The sequence below is a fragment of the Delphinapterus leucas genome, chromosome 9 (genome assembly GCF_059928025.1).
Source record: "Delphinapterus leucas isolate spDelLeu-1000000601 "Yukka" chromosome 9, BTC_Dleu_Yukka2, whole genome shotgun sequence".
Classification (NCBI taxonomy): Eukaryota; Metazoa; Chordata; class Mammalia; order Artiodactyla; family Monodontidae; genus Delphinapterus; species Delphinapterus leucas.
This window is the reverse complement of record NC_143137.1, coordinates 23,177,753-23,198,510: the sequence shown is the minus strand read 5'-3', so window position 1 is coordinate 23,198,510 and position 20,758 is coordinate 23,177,753. Positions and strand designations below refer to the sequence as shown.

At 38.3% G+C, this 20,758-nt stretch overlaps 1 protein-coding gene across 1 annotated transcript in view; it reads right to left on the bottom strand.

Annotated features, from left to right (window-relative positions):
* The window catches only part of TNPO3 (transportin 3), an 82,727-nt gene that overhangs the window by 36,377 nt on the left and 25,592 nt on the right, over positions 1-20,758 (bottom strand). The window contains 7 exon segments of the mRNA XM_022581415.3: positions 281-427; positions 1,872-2,010; positions 2,540-2,715; positions 5,181-5,324; positions 14,938-15,094; positions 16,714-16,787; positions 17,785-17,985. Of these exon segments, the coding sequence (XP_022437123.2) occupies positions 281-427; positions 1,872-2,010; positions 2,540-2,715; positions 5,181-5,324; positions 14,938-15,094; positions 16,714-16,787; positions 17,785-17,985 (1,038 nt within the window).

The following is a 20,758-nucleotide window of genomic DNA, read 5'->3' as shown; positions in this document are numbered from 1 at the left end:
TTTATAGATAATGCTTTGTACATAAAATAGCAATTTTTTTCTTCTGCAGAATTATTTAAGGTGAATTCCCAGAAGAATTACTGGCTCAGCAGGATTGAGTTCTTTTTACATAGACCTAGCACTCTTCATTATACTGGTACTGACTTCTTCAGTGTAAGCTAGAGTGACAGAAAACCCACAGATTCCATTAGCTTTATTCTCTATCTTTTCAGTTCCTTTTCAAGCTAGCATTGAAAACAAGAGGAAATCAAGACTTGATTAAGTAGAGAAGAAAACTTACATGGTCTGGTTCCAGCTGGCAGTGGCGAGCCAAGGCATGAAGCAGCCTTTGAATGTAAGCTTTGAAGATGCCATGAATAACTTCATCATTAGTTTTGTATAAATGCTCCCCTAGTCGGTACCAAAAGTTAAAGGAAATTTCTACTACCTATCAAATTAAAGAAAGAGAAAAGATGGTTTATTTGAATAAGAAAAGAAGGCAGTTTTATTATTACTAGGGCCAATAGGAAAGAAACACTTTAAAACAATATGAGTGGAACCAGTTAAGAAGCCACCTTTTTTCTAGCAGATTTATTATTATCCTCCCAAATTATCTTTCCATGTTAGGCCCAAAACTCCATTTAGGATGACTGGCTTTACATTCTCTGTCTAGCCCTGGGATAACTTCTCCAACAGTATATTGGATTCTGAATTTAGAGAAACAGATACAGAAATGGAAGTCTCTTTAAAAGTATTTTTTCCTAAATTCTGAAATTATTTCATTTTATTTTTGAGATTAAAACACTTCTCACCAGATAAACCATCTACAAATACCTGTACAAACCACAGCTCATCTTACATATGGCACTGTTCAGAGGAATGATAATTATTAGGTAGTACAATACTTCTGCCCAAAAATGTTTTAAGTTTCAACAAAATCTAGATATCCTCATGAGATTATGTCAAACAAATACGCATTATCTTTTATATGATCAAAGAAAAAGGATTGAGACTCACAGGACTACTGAGCCCCTCCCTAAGAGGGGCCCTACCATCCTTTCCCATCAATGATCCAAAATGGAGCCATTTAAATAGAGCTAATCCAGCTTGGGAGTTTTCTCTCACTTCTTACTATTAAGAGGAGATAAAGCTTCTTGAATAAGAGGAGTTTTTTTTGTTTGTTTGTTTTTAATCTAGCAAACTTAAAAGAGGCAGCATGTCTTAGAAATTTTGGGATGAAGAAGACTCTTTAAATCCTTTCAACGCCATTCTCATTTTCATCCATAATTTGGAGAAAACTTTTGTATGTTAAAACTTGTGGAGGTACAGTTAAGATTTGGTATGTTTTCTTTAGCTCTAAAGCTCTAAAGAGTAACTGACGCTAGAGAGGGGGCCTCAGTGGAAAAGTAATAGGCTTTTTTTCTAACAGGTTCCTATACCAGTCGGCCCAGCTAACCAAGTAGGAAAATAGAAAGGAATCAAAGCTGAAGCCCAAATATATATTTTTTAAAAAATTCAAAACAGAGGAAACTCCCCATCACATTAATTAAAAATAAAACTATAATTTCGGGCTTCCCTGGTGGCGCGGTGGTTGCGAGTCCGCCTGCCAATGCAGGGGACGTGGGTTCGTGCCCCGGTCCGGGAAGATCCCACATGCCGCGGAGTGGCTGGGCCCGTGAGCCATGGCCGCTGAGCCTGCACGTCCGGAGCCTGTGCTCTGCAACGGGAGAGGCCGCGGCAGTGAGAGGCCCGCGTACCGCAAAAAAAACAAAAACAAAAACAAAAAACTATAATTTCCCACAAATAAAAAGCTGGACAGGAGAAAATGGAATGCAGATAATATGTGACATACAACTTGGAAAATAATGGCATTAGCATAGAATAAACACTACCTCATATTGAGGATGTCCTGCACAGATAAGAAGCAGTTCTAGAGTTCGTAGGTCCCCAAGGCCTTGGCCTGGAGTACAAACAATTTTTTCAAGAAAAGTTTCACACAGTTCAGTGAAAATACGGCAGTAATTCAGAACTCTGTAAATGAAAGAGGAATGAGAACATCAAGTCAGAAACCTGGATATTATGCGTACATACTCACAGACACAGTTAATCAAATAAATAAAAGCAATCCTCAGCCTAAGGGACATGTAGTGATTATTTGATATGTTGTATCATAATTTCCATAACAAACATCTTTCCTTAAATCACATACTTTTATACATACAAGCAAGTGACTCATAAGTCAGTTAAAATTCTCAATTATTAAAACATCTGAATAAAATTCCCATCAAATCACACTTGATACTTCAAAGGTCATCCCTAATTCTTAGAGCCTTACCCTTTTAAGTGCAAAAACTTACTACTCTCCATGATCACAACCTCTCCCTCTGCATTTGATTTGCCACTCTTGGTTCAGATGAGAATAGCAGAGCATCTTGAGGATGCAATGTATATATTTACACAGAGTCACGAAGAATCACAAAGGATAGATAAATAATAAAAGGTGACTTAAAAGAACACCAGACTGTATATGAATCCAGTACTGCCTTTAATAATTACTCACTTGTCTAAATCTTCACGTGCCACAGCCATATGATAGGCAGTCTCCAATGTCAGGACTCCTTGAAAAAGTTGCATGGCTAATGGCAAGTTGGTTTCCACATTCTCAATGGCGTACAGAGCTGAGCATACGCAGTCTGAAGCAGCTTCATGTAGGTTCGATGAGGTCTTATCCTGTTGCTAGGAGGTAGCAGGAGTAGGGAAGTAAGAAGTTTGATCATTAAGCTGTAATCCAAGTAACAGGAAACCAATTATAGCCTGTTTCTGAACATGTACTTTAAATACATAACAGCCTAATAGTCATGGCCTTCAATGAGACAACATCCAACAATCTTCCTTATATGCCAAGCAAATCAGCCTTTTTGTACCTCAATCATGGTCATATGACTTCTAAAATTCATATTTTCTTCCATACCAGTCCCTCCAAATGGAATTCCATGTGTTCCCTGCCCTATTTTAGTCTATGGAAATTTTCTCCATCTTTTTTTCTGATATTCAGGTACTATCTAAAATGAAAGGGTCCAACAAGTATCAACACATCATTGTGCTATTTCAGAATACTAAGGTTAAACAGATTTTTAAAGCTTCTGGGGAGGAGAGGAGAAGGTAACTTAGAAAGGAGCAAAAATCAGTTTATCCACCTTCTCATTAGCAATGATGCCTGCCAGTATATAAGAAAGCAAGGTCTTAGAAATTTTGAAGAAAAAGAATAGTGAACCTAGAACTCTATACCTAGCTAAATCATTGATTAAGAATGAAATAAAAACATTTCTCAGGAATGCATGCAAAAACTCAATATTTATTTCTCACATATCCTTCTGAGGAAGGTATTTGAGGTAGGTCAAAAAAAATGGTTAAACCAATCCAGAAGCAGAGTAAAGAGAAGTCCCAGGATGACAGCTGGGGAGCAGATCAAAAGAGCAACTGATACAAATTAGAGAATATTAGAAGGTTCAAGGAGGGAGGCCTCCAGGGTTTCTATTCAGGACAGTACAGTTGAGAGGTTGGATAAATTTAGCGAAGGCATATTGGTCTTCTGTGAATAATAAAAAAAACAAGTACATTTAGAATCTCTGCGGGGGGGGGGGAGCGGGGGAGGGGGGTGGGCAGGGGGAGCTATAAAAGCAGGGCTGGGAAAGCACAAAGACACAAATTATTCATTAGGTTATTCTTAGATTGAGTGGCAGTGAATTAAAAAATATTCACTGTATTAACTATGTTTCAAAAGTTAAATGTTCAAATTTATTCTTTTGTATATATCAAGTATTATTTTAAAAATATTTTTTAAAAAAGAACTATAGGGGAAAAGTTATATAATAAGGTCGTGGTCCAAGCATAAAGCAAACTAAAATATTTAGTTTTATGTGGCATGACTTCGAACCACTGAAAAAAATGTAAGAACGAGAATACATTTGACCCTGACTCTAGAAACACTCTTAAGTAACAGAGGACCTAACACTGGATCAGTAGAGAAGACAATATAACCCTAGCACACTACTTAGCTTGTTCCTTACCCCAATCTCAGTTCCCAAGAGTCACCACTGTTTTAAGTTTGAAGTGTGTTCTACACTGTCCTCCATTCATACGTAAACTTATTTACACACTTTTTAAACAAAAGTGGGACCTGAATTTTTTAATACTGACTACTCTTCACACAACTTGGTGAGATGAGAATCAAAATTACCATTATTGAGGTATGGCATCAATAGACATGGAGACAAAGACAATGATTAGCAAAACAATTATTAGCATCCTAAGCTTCCTGAATTTTAGCTTCTGATCCAAGAATGACAGCAGAAATACACGAACAACATTACAATACCAAAAATGTCTCCTTGAAGAATGTGTTTTCCTTTTCTTTCTTTAATTCACAGTGATATCAATCTAGTATCATGCTAAATCTTCTAAATTATAGTGCACCAGCACACAACCAGTATGGAAACACAGAGTTTCCATACTAATATGTGTTCATGGAAGGAAAACCATCAGGGAGAAAGAGACAAAGTCACACCACCTCCAAAGACCTGTTTAACATTTGTGCTTGAGGTATTGCTGTTTCTTGTTCTAAAAACTAGTCTTATTCTAAGCACTCATTTACTCTTTGTCTACCAAGACAGAGGAATGTATTACTAGGCAATGTTACTTTTAAAGTTTAAGGAACAAATGCACAAGTATATAGAAATACATTACTTCAGATCTCAAAAACCGAAAATTCATCCTATACATACCCTGATGTTTAAGTAAACTACCTCAATTACAAAGATAATATTTTGATTTGTAATTGTCTCAAACACCCAATGGCCATTATTAGAAACACATAACTTAATACTTTTAAAATAAGAAAAAGAGACCAATGGTTTTTTTGTTACTTGAATTTTAATATGTAAATCATTGTTCTATACATAATCTACATATAAGACTGCTTTCCTCTTAAACCTAACTACATTTTATTCTGAGCACTAAAACTAATATCTTAATTTGGTACTTGGCAACAAGGAAGGGACAGTGTTGCTTTCTTACCATACACTTTCCACTCACTCCACAAAACTCTGAAAACACTCTTATATCCCAGAAGGGCAGTTACCCTAAGTGACTATGTGCCAGAAACAAACAAAAACCATTTCATAAACAAAGCCATTACTTACCAAAACCTCAAAAAGGAGTGCTAGTAACTTATTGTTAGCCATGAAGTTACTGTCCAAAACTCCTAAGTTAAACCAACTTCCCAAACAGCGAAAGACCTTCATAAGCATTTTCTCATCTGTTCCTGCTTTTTCTACACAAGTCATCTGAAAAGAAGAAAAAAAAAAGTTACAACAAATGTCAATCTTTATATTTAAATATTATTACAATCACCTTATAGGTGTAATGATGAGGATAACAATAACAGCTAACAGTTCAAAGTGCTTTTTAATTGCCAGACACTGTCTCATCACTCTTTTTTTTTTTTTAATAAATTAATTTTATTTATTTATTTTTGGCTGCGTTGGGTCTTCGTTGCTGTGTGCTGGCTTTCTCTAGTTGTGGCGAGCGGGATCTACTCTTCATTGCGGTGCACAGGCTTCTCATTGCAGTGGCTTTTCTTGTTGCGGAGCACAGGCTCTAGGCGTGCGGGCTTCACTAGTTGTGGCACGCGGGCTCAGCAGTTGTGGCTCACGGCTCTAGAGCGCAGGCTCATCAGTTGTGGCACACGGGCTTAGTTGCTCCATGGCATATGGGATCTTCCCAGACCAGGGCTCAAATCCGTGTCCCCTGCACTGGCAGGCGGATCCTTAACCACTGCGCCACCAGGGAAGCCCTGTCTCATCACTCTTAATTCACTTAATCCCCACTAAAACTGTATAGGTATGTACTATTATTATCTCCACTTTCTCAACTGGGAAGCTGAGGTACAGAGAGGTTATAGACTGTTTCAAAGATAGATATGTTTCAGAAACAATTATCAGTATATTTCTTAGATCCAACTTCTGCATTAATGTAATCTTATCAACAGAATTGTCTTTAAAGTAATACTCATCATCTCAGCCATGAAAAAGAATGAAATTTGTCATGTGAAACAACCACGGATGGACCTGGAGAGGGTATTATGCTTAGTGAAATAGGAAAGAAAAATATTGTATGTTATCACTTATATGTGGAGTCTAAAAAATGAAACAAACAAATGAATATAACAAAACAAACAGACTCATAGATACAGAGAACAAAGTAGTGGTTACCAGTGGGGAGAGGGGAAGAGGAGAAGGGGGAAGATAGGGGTAGGGGATTAAGAGGTACAAACTACTATGTATAAAACAAATATGCAATAAGCATATATCATACAGCACAGGGAATATAGCCAATATTTTACAATAACTTTAAATGGAGTATAATCTATAAAAATTCTGAATCACTATGTTGTACACTTGAAACTAATATTGTAAATCAATTATATCTCAATAAAAATTAATAAAATAAATAACACATCTATACACTCGATTTTATAGAGTAGAAATAAGCTAGTTGTACTATTGTATATTGCTTCATGAAAAGCTGGTATTTCAGCTTCAGCACTGGAATACTCTAGCAAATATACCATCCACAGAAAGTGATATTACTATAAATATGATAGTTTATAAAAGATAAAATGAAAAGTCAGACTAAAACTCACCATTGTTTCTCTTTGTAAACTGTTTTTGTGATGTATACTTTTTCCAAAGTAAGATAGGGACTTCTCTGGTGGTGCAGTGGTTGAGAATCTGCCTGCCAATGCAGGGGATATGGGTTTGATCCCTGGTCCAGGAAGATCCCACATGTTGCAGAGCAACTAAGCCCATCCACCACAACTACTGAGCCTGCACTCTAGAGCCTGCGAGCCACAACTGCTGAGCCCGTGTGCCACAACTACTGAAGCCCGTGTGCCTAGAGCCCGTGCTCTGCAACAAGGGAAGCCACCGCAATGAGAAACCCACGCACCTCAACAAAGAGTAGCCCCCGCTCGCTGCAACTAGAGAAAGCCTGTGCACAGCAATGAAGACCCAACACAGCCATAAATAAATAAATAAATAAATTTTTTTTAAAAAAAGAATGTTTAAAAATAACTTTTGCAGGCAATGGATTAGAAATATCATAACTGCCATGGCATTTAGAATGCATGGGGGGGTGGTAGCGGTATGTAATCCCATAATGATCTAAATGCTGACAATTATACTTCCAAGTAGCCATGTTCCCCCTATGTTTGCAGTATCAGGCAATAATAATTACATACTTATTAATTAGTGTGAATTACACTGAACTGAAATGAAGAAAAAAGAAAAGATTCAAGTAAGTGCATGGCAACCACATACCCACATCCACACCAACAAACACACACACCTAAATATTTGAAGCTCTTGCTATAAACTCATGACACAATCCCTTGGCCTTTATGCTTCCTGAATGACATTTCAATTTTAATAAGGTGTGACGTTTATAAATGGAAGGACTTGATTGTACATTCTAACTACTGACTCAAATTTGAGACAGAATTTTGGAAAAACCCTACATCTAAAACTAGCTGCTCTGAAGAGAAGAAATTCTATTAATTAAATCAAACACTCACCACAAAGCTTCAGAACTAAGAGATGCCTTCAGTTTCTCTTTGAGAACTGTATTATTAAAGACTCTTGTCTCTTACTAAAGTTAAGACCTCAAAAGCTAAAAGATATAATACCAGAAGAGCTCACCAGTAAAAACAGAGCAGAGGTAAAACATAATAGATCTTGAATTAACGAAATGGAGAATAAATGGAGAAAAATATTAGAGGCCAGGCTCAGTTTAAGAGCAAGAAGAATAATATTTTAAAAAATTATAAAGTTCAATACCATGTTTAGGAATAAGTCCATTCGAATAGACCACAAAAGTATAATACTAACAAGAAAATAAGATAGAATAAAACCATTAAAGAGAATGTGGGGGAACTGAATGAAAACGTTCTAAGAAGCTTTTGGTATCTATTACAGCCAAATACCTATTTTTCTTGGTAACTGTGGACTAATTTCATGCTCTAGGTTCTATAACATGACAAGCTACATGACAGAATTATAGACCTTATTAAGTACCACAAGGATACATTTTTTAGATTTCATGACGATAAATCAAGCTAACACCTGTTGCCAGCTGTGATAAAGTGCTAAGTCAAGTCCAAGTGGCTAACCGCACTTGCCCATCGTGGCAGTAATGATGACTGTAAGGACTACAGTGGCCACTGAATTTTTTTTAGTTCATTTGAGTGCTTACAAAAAATGACAAGCTCGGGTCGGTTAACCCAACTCAAGTCACAGTCTGAGAACTAGACAGCTTCCACAGCAGCTCCAAATAAAGCTCTTATTTTTTGTAGCTGCAGGGCTAATACTGCTGGAACTCATATACAAAATTTAATTGTGTGGCTTGCTGAATTACAAACAGCAGTTGAATTTATAAGTCTCACCAAGTTTCTCATGTGAAAGTTCTGAAATTGACTGGTAAAGAATGGACTTCTGATGCATGGAATGGAGACATCTGGTTGGATCCTAATGAAACTGATAATCCTGAAACTCCAAGTCACTCTGAGTCTACCTTACCAATAAAAGTGGCCTGCCTTCCAGTGTCTGAGACTAGCCTTCCTCAGCTTGAAAGCCCTGTAATAACCCCATCTGAGACAGATGCTTTGAAAGAGGATGCCCAATCTCTTCAATACCTACCACAACCAACCCTTGTACCAATCATAACTAGGGTCAAATCTCACAAGGTTCTAGGGGAACAGGTACATGCAGGAGGAAATAACTTATACAGCAAGAGAACTGTAAAACTTTGCTTATATGTGTCTGAAGAAAGCTGGGAAACATGCAGTAATGTATTCTAAAGGTGTTAGACCAAGGAAGGCTGAAATATAACACTAGATTGAGCCAAACTCATTGATACAAGTGTATTTCCTTGAGATTCTGGATTTAATGAGTATATGGAGCCTCTGCGAAGTACCAATAGTTATATCGTAGTGCAAATACCTAGGATTTTGGAACAAATCTATGCTCTCTTCTGCAGGTAACTATTTTCCTTTTGAGAAGCAGCTTCTGATTTGCTACTGGGCCTTGGTAGGCCTATCCATAGGACACCAATCTCATCAACACCTGAGATTCCCATCATGAACTAAGTATTGTCTGAACTACCTAGCCATAAGGTTGGGCATGCATAGCAGCAATCTGTCATCAAATGGAAATGATATAAGGAGACTGAGTACGGGAAGGTTTGGAAGCTACAAAAACGTTGCATGAGTAGGTGGCTCAGATTGCTTTGACACCATCTCTTCTTGCGTTGATTCATCCCCTTCAATCCATGCCTGTGGCCTCCTGGGGTGTTCCTTACGAACCAGATAACTGAAGAAGAAAAAATTCAAGCCTGGATTACAGATGGCTCTGCATAATATGCTGGTACCACCTGAAGGTAGACAGCTGCAGCATTACAGGCCCACTCAGGGGCTTTAGTGAAGGCCAGTGCTGAAGGAAAACCCTCCTAGTGAGCATATCTTCAAGCAATACACATGGCTGTCCACCACGTCTGGAGTGAGAGATGACCAGAAATATGGATCTCCACTTATTCATGGACATTTGTCAATCATTTGGATGGATAATCAGGGATTTGGTAGAAACAGGATTGGAAGATTGGGGACAAGGAAGTCTGAGGAAGACGTATATGAATGATATATTTTTTGAATTTATTTTTTTATACAGCAGGTTTTTATTAGTTATCCATTTTATACATACTATTGTATACATGTCAATCCCAATCTCCCAATTCATCCCACCACCCCCACCCCCACCCGCCACTTTCCCCGCTTGGTGTCCATACGTTTGTTCTCTACATCCGTGTCTCTATTTCTGCCCTGCAAACCGGTTCATCTGTACCATTCTTCTAGGTTCCACATATATGCGTTATGAATGATATTTAAATGGGCACAGCCTGTGACAATATATCTGTCCTATGTGAATACCCACCAAAGGGCATCCACTATAAAGGAATCTCCCAATGATAGATGGACCAAATGACAAACTATGATGTCAGCCTTCTTCCCTAGCCACCCAGTGCTTGCTCGATGGGCTCATAAACAAAGGAGCCATAGTAGCAGGGATAGAGGCTAAACATGGAGTTAACATGGATTTCCACCTACCAAGGCTTAACTGGTAAACACTACTGATGAGTGTCAAACCTATCAACAGCAGAGACCAACACTGAGTCCCCAGTGGCACCACTCCCCATGGGGACCACGTTCATTGATTATACTGGACTCCCATCATGGAGGAAGCAGAGATTTGTCTAGAGGATTAGACCCATATTCTGGATATAGAGTTGTCTTCTCTGCTTGTAATGTTTCTGTCAGCACTATCATTCATGGACTCACAGAATACCACATGCAACCATCATGGTATCATAGCTAATCAAGAAACTCATATCAGAGTAAAGGAAGTACAGCAACTTTGAGCTCTACTGGTTTGGAGATCTTGGTCCCAAAGAAGGAATACTTCTATCAAGAAACACAAAAATAATTCCAGTGAATTGGAACATAAGACTACCACCTGGACAATTTGGGCTTCTTATGCCACTGAACCAACAGGAACTTTACAGGCTGGAGTGACAGATCCCAATTACCAAGGAAAAACTGTGTTGCTTCTATATAATCAAAGCAAGGAGCTCTAGGTCTGTAACCCAGAGGATTTTCTAGGGAGACTCTTAGTACTTCCATGCCCAAAAAGTTAATGGAAAACTACAGAAGCAACAATCCACAAAGGCAGGATGATGCTCAGACTCTTGGGGAATGAAGGCTTGGGTCACTTCACAGAGTAAAGAACCCCAAGCAGCTGAGCTTCTGGCTAGGGCAGGTGTCTTAGTCCATTCAGGCTGCTATTAACAGAATAACACAGAATAGGTGGCCTATAAACAATAGAAATCTTTCTCACAGTTCTGAAGACTGGAAGACCAAGATCAAGGTACCAGTGTGTGGTGAGGACCTGCTTCTTGGTTCACAAACAACTGTCTTTTTACTGTGTCTTCACATGGCATAAAGGAGAAGGGAGTTCTCTGGGGCCTCTTTTATATGGGCACTAATCCCATTCATGACAGCTCCACTGTCATGACCTAATCACCTCCCAAAGGCCACATCTCCAATACCATCACCTTGGGGACTTGTTTTCAACATATGAATTTCCTGGGGCAGGGGGTTGGACACACAAATATTCAGCCTATAGCAGCAGAGAAAAAATAAAATGAGTTGTGGAAGAAGAAAGCCATCGATACCAATTATAGCCTTGTTAATCAATATATACGTGAGGGCCGTATTAGCTCTGCATATTTCCTATTTGCTTGTTACACCACTGTACTGGAGTTTAAATGTATGTAAAAGAGTACATATGGAGGGCTTCCCTGGTGGCGCAGTGGTTAAGAATCCGCCTCCCAGTGCAGGGGGACACGGGTTTGAGCTCTGGTCTGGGAAGATCCCACGTGCCGTGGAGCAACTAAGCCTGTGCACCACAACTACTGAGCCCGCGTGCCACAACTACTGAAGCCCGTGCTCCTAGAGCCCGTGCTCCACAACAAGAGAAGCCACTGCAATGAGAGGCCCACACACCACAACGAAGAGTAGCCCCCACTCGCTGCAACTAAAGAAAGCCCGCGTGCAGCAACGAAGACCCAACGCAGCCAAAAGCAAATAAATTAATAATAAATAAATTAAAAAAAGAAAAAAAGAATGTGCAGCTTCTTCAGCCCCAGACTCCTAGCTCCTCTGGTGCCAGCTCTTGCAGTGCACTGGCCAGCAGTTTCTCCAGCAGCGCCCTCCCTCACCCCCAACAGTTTTATAGCAAAGTGCTTCTGGCTCCTAAGAAATGTGCAACTTCTTCTCCAGCACCAGATTCAGTGCACTTAAATTCTCCAGTGCCTACAGCACACAGTAGCCAGCAGCTTCCCCCTGGCACTCCCACGCCCAGGTGATTTTGTGGCAGAATGCCTCTGGTGAGACACCTTCCCTAACAACTTTCTTGGGCTTCCTGGAAAGCAGATTTCCAGCAAGCTTGAAAGGACAGATTTTCAGCGGCATGCAGCACCACGATGACTTCTTTACCATAGCTATACCATCACCAACAGGGTCTGAATCTCAGTCCTGGGAGTGGGGTGAACTCTTCCTTCCTTGGAAACTCTATCTCAGCCTTGGCGTTAATGACTGCACCTTGTATCTGTTTTATTTCTATATTCTTTAGAGCTCTCTTTACCTCTTACTAGACAAGCCCTCATTACTATAGATGCCTGTTATAGTTAAACATTCTTTATATTAAAAAGCCCCAACAGGGCTTCCCTGGTGGTGCAGTGGTTGAGAGTCCGCCTGCCAATGCAGGGGACACGGGTTCGTGCCCTGGTCTGGGAAGATCCCACATGCTGCGGAGCGGCTGGGCCTGTGAGCCATAGCCGCTGAGCCTGCGCGTCCGGAGCCTGTGCTCCATAACGGGAGAGGCCACAACAGTGAGAGGCCCGCATACCGCAAAAAAAAAAAAAAAAGCCCCAACAAATTACTAAGTGGTTTCTCTCTCCTGACTGGACCCAAACTGATACTAAAAGGAACTAAGGATTCTAGATCTGGGGCATGAAAGTAACTAGATGAATACTAGTTATCTTTTTCTGTTAGGAAGTAAAGAAGTGCTCCAGTAGCCAAAGTTACAACATTTAAAGCATCAGAAGAATAACTTAAGTGGACACCCTGAATCAATGAAAATCCATGGGTCCATAATACAGCATAAAGAGAAAGCCAGGGGAAAAAGTAACATTTAAGGCATCTTTAAAACAAAATCCTTATACTGAAAACAGGAAATTTAAAAGTTAAGATTCATCCTGCCTTTCTAGTGGGTACTCAGAAGAATGCCAATGTATATGTAGAAGGAAAGACAGAGTTAGCAAAACATTATTTTGCAAACCACAATGAAATTATTAAGGCAAGGATTATAAACTAGAATTTAACATTTGTACAAACTGCATTATATTACAAGGGGGGAAACAAACTTTATAAATGAAAGTATCAGACTACCATCATCCTAATCCAGTCAATCCTAGCATCACTAACAGAAGGTCAACCAAAAAGTATAACTTGTGATAAACTGCAGCATGAAGTATCTAACATGTTTTCTGGCCAAAAATGTTTAACCTTTTAAAATTAATCCATCAAGCCTTTCCGTCTTTCTTACCAGGGTTCTGGGAAAGAATTAAGTCCTGCAGAAAATGATCTGAGTGTCTATTTTCTCAGTCATCCTATGGATGGTATACAGGAGAAAATTCATTACAAACAATGGGTGCCTTAGGGCATTTGAGGCTTAATTCTCTTGAGGAATTCCTACCGAGTAGGGCTGCTTTAGATATAACTTCCAATTAGAGGAATTACAGAGAATAGAAAAACAAACTAAATGAAACAAAGACAAGGCAACAGAAAATCCAGGAGGTAAGAAGATGCTTTATAAAACTAGTCCAATCTCTTCAACAAATCAGTGTCATTTTGAAAAAGAAGGAGAAGAGGGACTGTGATTAAGTCATAATAATTTGATACAAGGTATGGTTCTAGACTGGATACTGATTTGGAAAAATGCTGTAAATGCTATTTTAGGACCAACTCAGGAAATGTGAATATGGTTTAGGTATTTATTAAATGATATAAAAACTTACTGAAATAGAAAGATGAAGCTGGATGACTGGAAAAGCAGGCTGCAGAAGGGTAGGTAGAGCATATTTTCATTTGGATTTTCAAAATCTGTATATATGTTCACAGAGGATATGTGCTAAAGGATTAATAAATAGTGTGATCCCACGTGGTTTGAATGTAATTTGCTTATCTACATTTTCTAATTTTCTATTATAATATTTCTTTAAAATAAATGGTTAATTGAAAAATACATTTAACTTAAAAAAGTTTCCAATGAATTTCTAACACCAAACTGAACACAATTTTAAACAAAATTTTGTTTTTTCAAATAAAAAGTTCTATGATGCTGAAGTACTGAAACACATTCCTGAAAAATAATCTATTATAAACCACACTGTTGAGAAAACTGAGCTGGACAATAAAGACCTAAAAATGAGATGTGAGCTAGATAATCAATTTAATACCATCTAGTAGTTCAGAAATCAGCAAAATTTTTCTATAAAGGACCAGACAGTAAATATTTTAGGCTTTGCAGACCATATGGCCTCTGTGAAAAGTACTCAATTCTGCCGTTTTAGCCCAAAATTATGGACACAGACAACATGTAACTGAATGGGCATGACTGTGTTCTAATAAAACTTTATTTACAAAAATAGGTGACCAGCCCATGGACCATAAATTTACCCACCCTGGTCTAGGGCATTAAAATTTCCACCTAATCAGAAAGTAACTCTTTTTTAAAGGATGGTGTAGTATTAGCTAATCTATAATGGTGATATGGCTCAAAGGTCAAGTAAAGTCCTGTACCACCACCCTATCAAAAAATCTCAATTCATCCCTTAGAGAGGATCCTTTCCTTAAGTAAATTTATACACACTTCCCTTAGCACAGTCCTTGATCAAGAGCCTACAGTCAGTGGCATGAAGAAGCAGAAGAGCAAGGGACATGTAATCAGAAGACCTGAGTTCAAACTCTGAATTAGCAGTAGTGTCACTCAAAGCCTGTTTCTCATTCATAAAATGCAGAGAACGCCACCCTCAAAGCATTACTTAGAAGCTCAAAAAGTACAGCTTCTGAAAGTACTTTTTAACTGTAAAGTATTATATAAATGTCACCGTATTATCATTGTCAAATTTTGCTAAGAAAGCTATTTCACAATAGTGCAATTGAATTACTAAATAACCACCAAGGCTTTTTGCCCCTAGGCAGCAACTCAGTATTTCAAACATACTCACCAATAGAGATACCACTGTACTAGAATAGAAGGCCAAATCTTCTATAATTTCTGTGCGCCGGTTAGCTCCAATTCGTAAGGAACGACTATGTACTTCTTCAGGTAACACTGTAAGGATCTCCAGCAGAAAAGGCAGAGAAGTTACATCATTGCTATATCTAGGAAAGAAAAGAGAAGAGATATAAGTTATTCAGAATGTGCACCACACTCACAATCACAGCCCCACACAATCACATAAGATAACAACAGCCATCCGAACAACCACAACAACAAAAGTAGAATTCTCACTACTGTTAAAGGGGAGAAAAATAGATATACTTTTTTGGAAAGATATCTAGAAATCAAAATTTCAACTTACATAATAAATCTTTGACCCAGCAATTCCACTTCCAGAAATTTATATGTCAGAAAAATCTCACATACACATGCAGATGTATATGCACAAGTATTTTTTTATAATAGCAAAAATACTGGAAAAATATAAAGGTCCTCCATAATTAGGATAAAAAAGGTTACAGATATCATACAATGGAACATATACAACCATTATAACAAGTACCTGTGTCATAACGTGAGATGTCCACAACATATTAAGCAAAAAAAAGGATATGAAACGTATTTTTACACACAATTGAAAAAAATACATGTGTATGCATATTAATATATATGCACTTATTTATTTTAAAAGGCTTAAAGGGGGCTTCCCTGGTGGCGCAGTGGTTGAGAGTCCGCCTGCCGATGCAGGGGACACGGGTTTGTGCCCCGGTCCGGGAAGATCTCACATGCCGCGGAGCGGCTGGGCCCGTGAGCCACGGCCACTGAGCCTGCACGTCCGGAGCCTGTGCTCCACAACGGGAGAGGCCACAACAGTGAGAGGCCCGCGTACCGCAAAAAAATAAAAAAATTTAAAAAAAATAAATAAATAAAATAAAATAAAATAAAATGCTTAAAGGGAAGTCTAGAGGGCTATATAGTCAATCACCAATAGTGGTTACTTATAAAATACAGGAATAGGAAGAGGGGAAGGTATTTACTTTTTACTTTGAAAGTTTCCATACTGCTAGAATTTTTTCAGAGTATATATTAATATTATTAATAAAAAGTTTCTTAAAACAAAAAATAAATTATCCACGTAAAGGTTTTAATGACACACTATAGTTGGTGGTAAAAAGGACATCCACTTTGCTCAAAAATAATTTCCTAACCAAATGCCAAAATGCAAGCAAATATCAAGATTATCTTGCCAAGACCATGAGGAAATACTTTACTCAAAGCAGCAAGCTCCATATATCTAAAAATAATACTGTCCCTTTTATAGGCATGAAATAAACCCCAATTGGTAAGAATGTATACTCATAACAACTTTCAACTTAATATAATCTTAAACATTCTGACAATGTTTTTATAAAAACCACTGATATGACAGTGGGAGTGATCCACAAGGCAATGAAATACGTTGTTGTAGTTAATTCAAGAAGCGTGTGTGTGTGCGTGTAAACTATGAAGTTCTTTTAAGTCGTTGTAGTTAATTCAAGAAGCGTGTGTGTGTGTGTGTGTGTGTGTGTGTGTGTAAACTATGAAATTCTTTTAAGTCCCACACGACATATTTCTGTAGTATTTAAATTTTAAATGATTTTCTTTTAATCTAACAAAGGTTAATAAATAATTCTACGTTAACAGTTCGGGGGGAATAGGCCAAATGTCTAGCTATTGCTAACAGATTTCTCTGTGTAGGTTAATGGTAAACGCTAGCATATAGTCAATACAAGTTACTTACTTTTCTACCAATGTTTGTACACATCCCTTCCAGGAAGGCATCTGTAGAGCAAGGTCTGCTATTGCTAAAGCCAGCTGAGTAAAAAGAGATTAAATAAATGAATAGACAGATGAACAGAAATAGAGTTAGCATCAATATTAACTGGAAAGCAAAGAAACTAAATTTCTTCCAAACAATATGACAACTAAAACTGTGACACCACCCTCCTTCTCACTCCCACAGCTACATATCATGTAAATTCTTCTGGGTTAACTACAAATTGCTGGCATTTAAAAGTTAACCTTTAAAAATGAAAAACCAAACCAAAAAAATAACAAAAAAAAGTCAGAAAGAACAGACTATAGATTTTCCTCAGAATATATCAATACTTACTTTTATTTGGCAATACCATAGAACTTCATGGACATATAAATTATACTCTGCCAAAAAGCCAAAGCTACTGACAAAGTCAGCCCTTTGACTCACTCCTCAAGTAATGGACTGCCATTTCCCTTCTCTTCACGTCTTATCTTGAAGGCTTATGCAAAAGCCTACTTCCCCTGCAAAGACACTTCTATGCCAGGCAGAGAACACATGTGAGTACGTACTCACTGAAGCTTCTAGTTTTCGTTTCTAATGTATTTCCCTACCTAAGGTGGAAAGGCCAGATGCTCTAGTTCACCACTTCATTCATGAGACTTTTACTAGCCAATCAGTCTAGAAAGGATTTTTTTAAAAGACAGGTATGTAGACTTCTGACCCAGGACAGTACTTTAGCATCTACAATTTTAACAGCGGGGTGGTGTGTGTGTGTGTGTGTGTGTGTGTGTGTGTGTGTGTGTGTGTGTGTGTGTGTGTGTGTGTGTCACCTCCCCCACTTTTTGGTATTCAAGTTAGTTTGGTATCAAATGAATTCTAAGATGAATACAAAGATTTAAATATTCACTTTCTATTCACCTATAAGAATATAGCAATGAGTCTGTAAAAAAGTTAACATCACTTCACATGGGCTAGCAAGCAATGTCAATCAAAATTGACTTGATAAATCCAAATGGTCTTACAAATTTTCCTAATGAGAAGCATAGGATTTACCTGAGTTACAATGACAGGTGACAAGTCTTTCAAGTTCTGGATATGGGTTAGTAATGAGTCCCGTAAAGAGGCATGAGAGTCTGTGGGGAGCTCATAAAATGAGGTCTGAATCTTCATTTTCATGGTCTGTGCAGCAAAATAGCATGATTCCACATCTTGCCGGATCTGTAACAACTGGTCTGAAATCTCCCATGCATGAACCTGAAAGTAGATCAGACAAAAAAAGAGTCTTAAAAACTACTTTTCTAAACAACGTTTATGCCATACAACCTCAATACATATACAAACTTATTTAGACCAAAGTATAATGAAAGAAACATCTGACAAGCTAAATTGCCCACTAATTCAGCCAAAACTTCAAACTACGGTATATATTTATAGGCCGTGCTCAACAAAAGTATTACCTAAAATCTTCTAATTGTAGGAAGGCATGACAGTTATCAACTGAATAAACAGATCTAATCCTGCTGACTAGAATTATTAATTGTGTAGGGGGGAGAGTATAAAGAAAAATGTCCCAAAAGTTTCTACTAAAACTAAAATGTCACTGTATAGCTTCCAACCCTAATCTATAGGTTGGATGTTTCTTCTCTTTTCCACTTAAAATAAGTAAGCTTTTGTTCACTCTAAGAATTGAGTCTGGAAGGTATTTTAATATATCTATAAATAGGAGAATATATTTCATATTGGTCTCAATAGACCTACATTTCAATCTTTAGTACCTGACTAAAACTACAAAAACTATTTCACATGCTTCAAATTATTTTCTAATGTTTTTATATTTGGCACAGTGCTGTATATGCTACTAAAATCATTTCCACAGGAGCATCTATGGAAATAATAAAGAGAGCAAAAGCATAGAATTTGGTCTCTAACAGCTAGTAACAGTTATAAAACAAAACCTTATTTTGAAAGATAACTTTCGGAACAAACTCATGCAGTATAAAGTAGGCAACTAATTAACAAGCGATAAATTCTAATCCAATTCTATACCAAACTGCCTCTTCATGGGAGTGGGAGCAGGCTAAAATGGGCTGTTAATAATGGACTGAAAATCTTTTTCAATCCCAATTCAGGAACAGAGCCAACTGTAAAGAAAGATCAGAGATTTACCTACTCAATTTCTTATGAAGATAGAGCACTTCGCGTAATACACAATGATTCTTCAAGATCTTTCCAAAGATAAATGACAAGTCAAGGAAATGGCCTGTATGAGTTCCCAAAGTAAACTGAAAAGACACAGTTCCCAAAGTAAACTGAAAAGACTCTAAAACTCACAATGATATATCTATTGACATAAAACTTAGCTTTAATCAAGTAATAAGTTGGTGAAAAAACAAGCATGAAACATTAACTTCCTTCTAGATAAAATGTATTTATTAATTTTTTGTCCTTTTTACCCCTAGCATACTGTCACAAAAAATCTTCCAAGCCACAGTTTTTAGCCATTCATTATCTAACCAGTAACCCAAGCACATCTACGATTTAATATGCCATCAAAATATACCTCCCTCAAATTGATACTTTAAAATATAATAGCAAATAAGCAGCCTTGGAATCACCATAAATGTCCTCATAAAAACAGAGCAATTAAAGAGCAAAACCAAAGCACTACAGACATTTACAACAAAACTAGGTATTATCTAATTATCTCCAGGAACCCCAAAATATAAGTGGATGGGGACAAGCCAGTGACATCTGTAAGACCTGTTTCAACTTCAGTAAAAGGCAGAAACAGAGGGAAACAATAGGGTATCTAATGGATCTAAGAGCAGAGAATACCAAGAGTCAACGGGGATTCACTAGAAAGCACAGGGAACAAATCTGTAGATGAAAACAGAAAAGGTTTCGCCCAATCCAAAAGCAAATGAGTTAAAGAGGCCTATGCAAGGTCTAAGGAGATGGAACAATCTAGCCTCTATACACTCTTAAAACTGAAAAGTGGGCTTCCCTGGTGGCGCAGTGGTTGAGGGTCCGCCTGCCGATGCAGGGGACACGGGTTCGTGCCCCAGCCCGGAAGATCCCACATGCCGCGCAGCGGCTGCGCCCATGGGCCGTGGCCGCTGGGCCTGTGCATCCAGAGCCTATTGCTCCGCAACGGGAGAGGCCACAGCAGTGAGAGGCCCGCGTACCACAAAAAAAACCAAAATACAAAACAAAAAACTGAAAAGCCAGGGCAGAGCCCCAAACTGAGGAGAAACTGCTGTGAAAAGTCAATACTATACAGGACAAGTACAACAGAGACAAAGGAAAAAAAGGAGAAGGTAATAACAAAGCTCGGAAATCTTAGAAATCAAACTACCGTATCTGTAAATACTATCTGAAAACAAGAGAAAAGGAAGCTCTATGAAGTTGGGAATACTATCCTTAACTATGCCTCCTTCCAAAAGTTCAAAAAACTAATTTCACAAGAAATAAGCTCAAATAAATAAGTTCAAATAAACAAGCTCAAATAAATAAGCTCAAATGCCATATATATACAGCAACTGGGGGCCGGTGCGGATAATGAGAAGAATAGCATGCTTACAAAGAAAGCAGGCCAGAAAACCATTTTAAAAACTAGCCTAGGAGCTTCTCTGGTGGCACAGTGGTTAAGAATCCGCCTGCCAATGCAGGGGACATGGGTTCGAGCCCTGGTCCAGAAAGATGCCGCGGAGCAACAAAGCCTGTGCGCCACAGCTACTGAGCCTGCACTCTAGAGCCCACGAGCCACAACTACTGAAGCCCACGCACCTGGAGCCCATGCTCCGCAACAAGAGAAGTCACCGCAATGAGAAGCCTGTGCACCGCAACCATGAGTAGCCCCCGCTCATGGCAACTAGAGAAAGCCCGTGCGCAGCAATGAAGACCCAACACAGCCAAAAATAATAAATTAATAAAAATTATAAATAAATAAAAACTAGCCTAAAGTCCAAAGGACATAGAAGCCAACTGAAAAAGCTCCCAATGGCCTAAACTAGAAAACCTGGGCGTA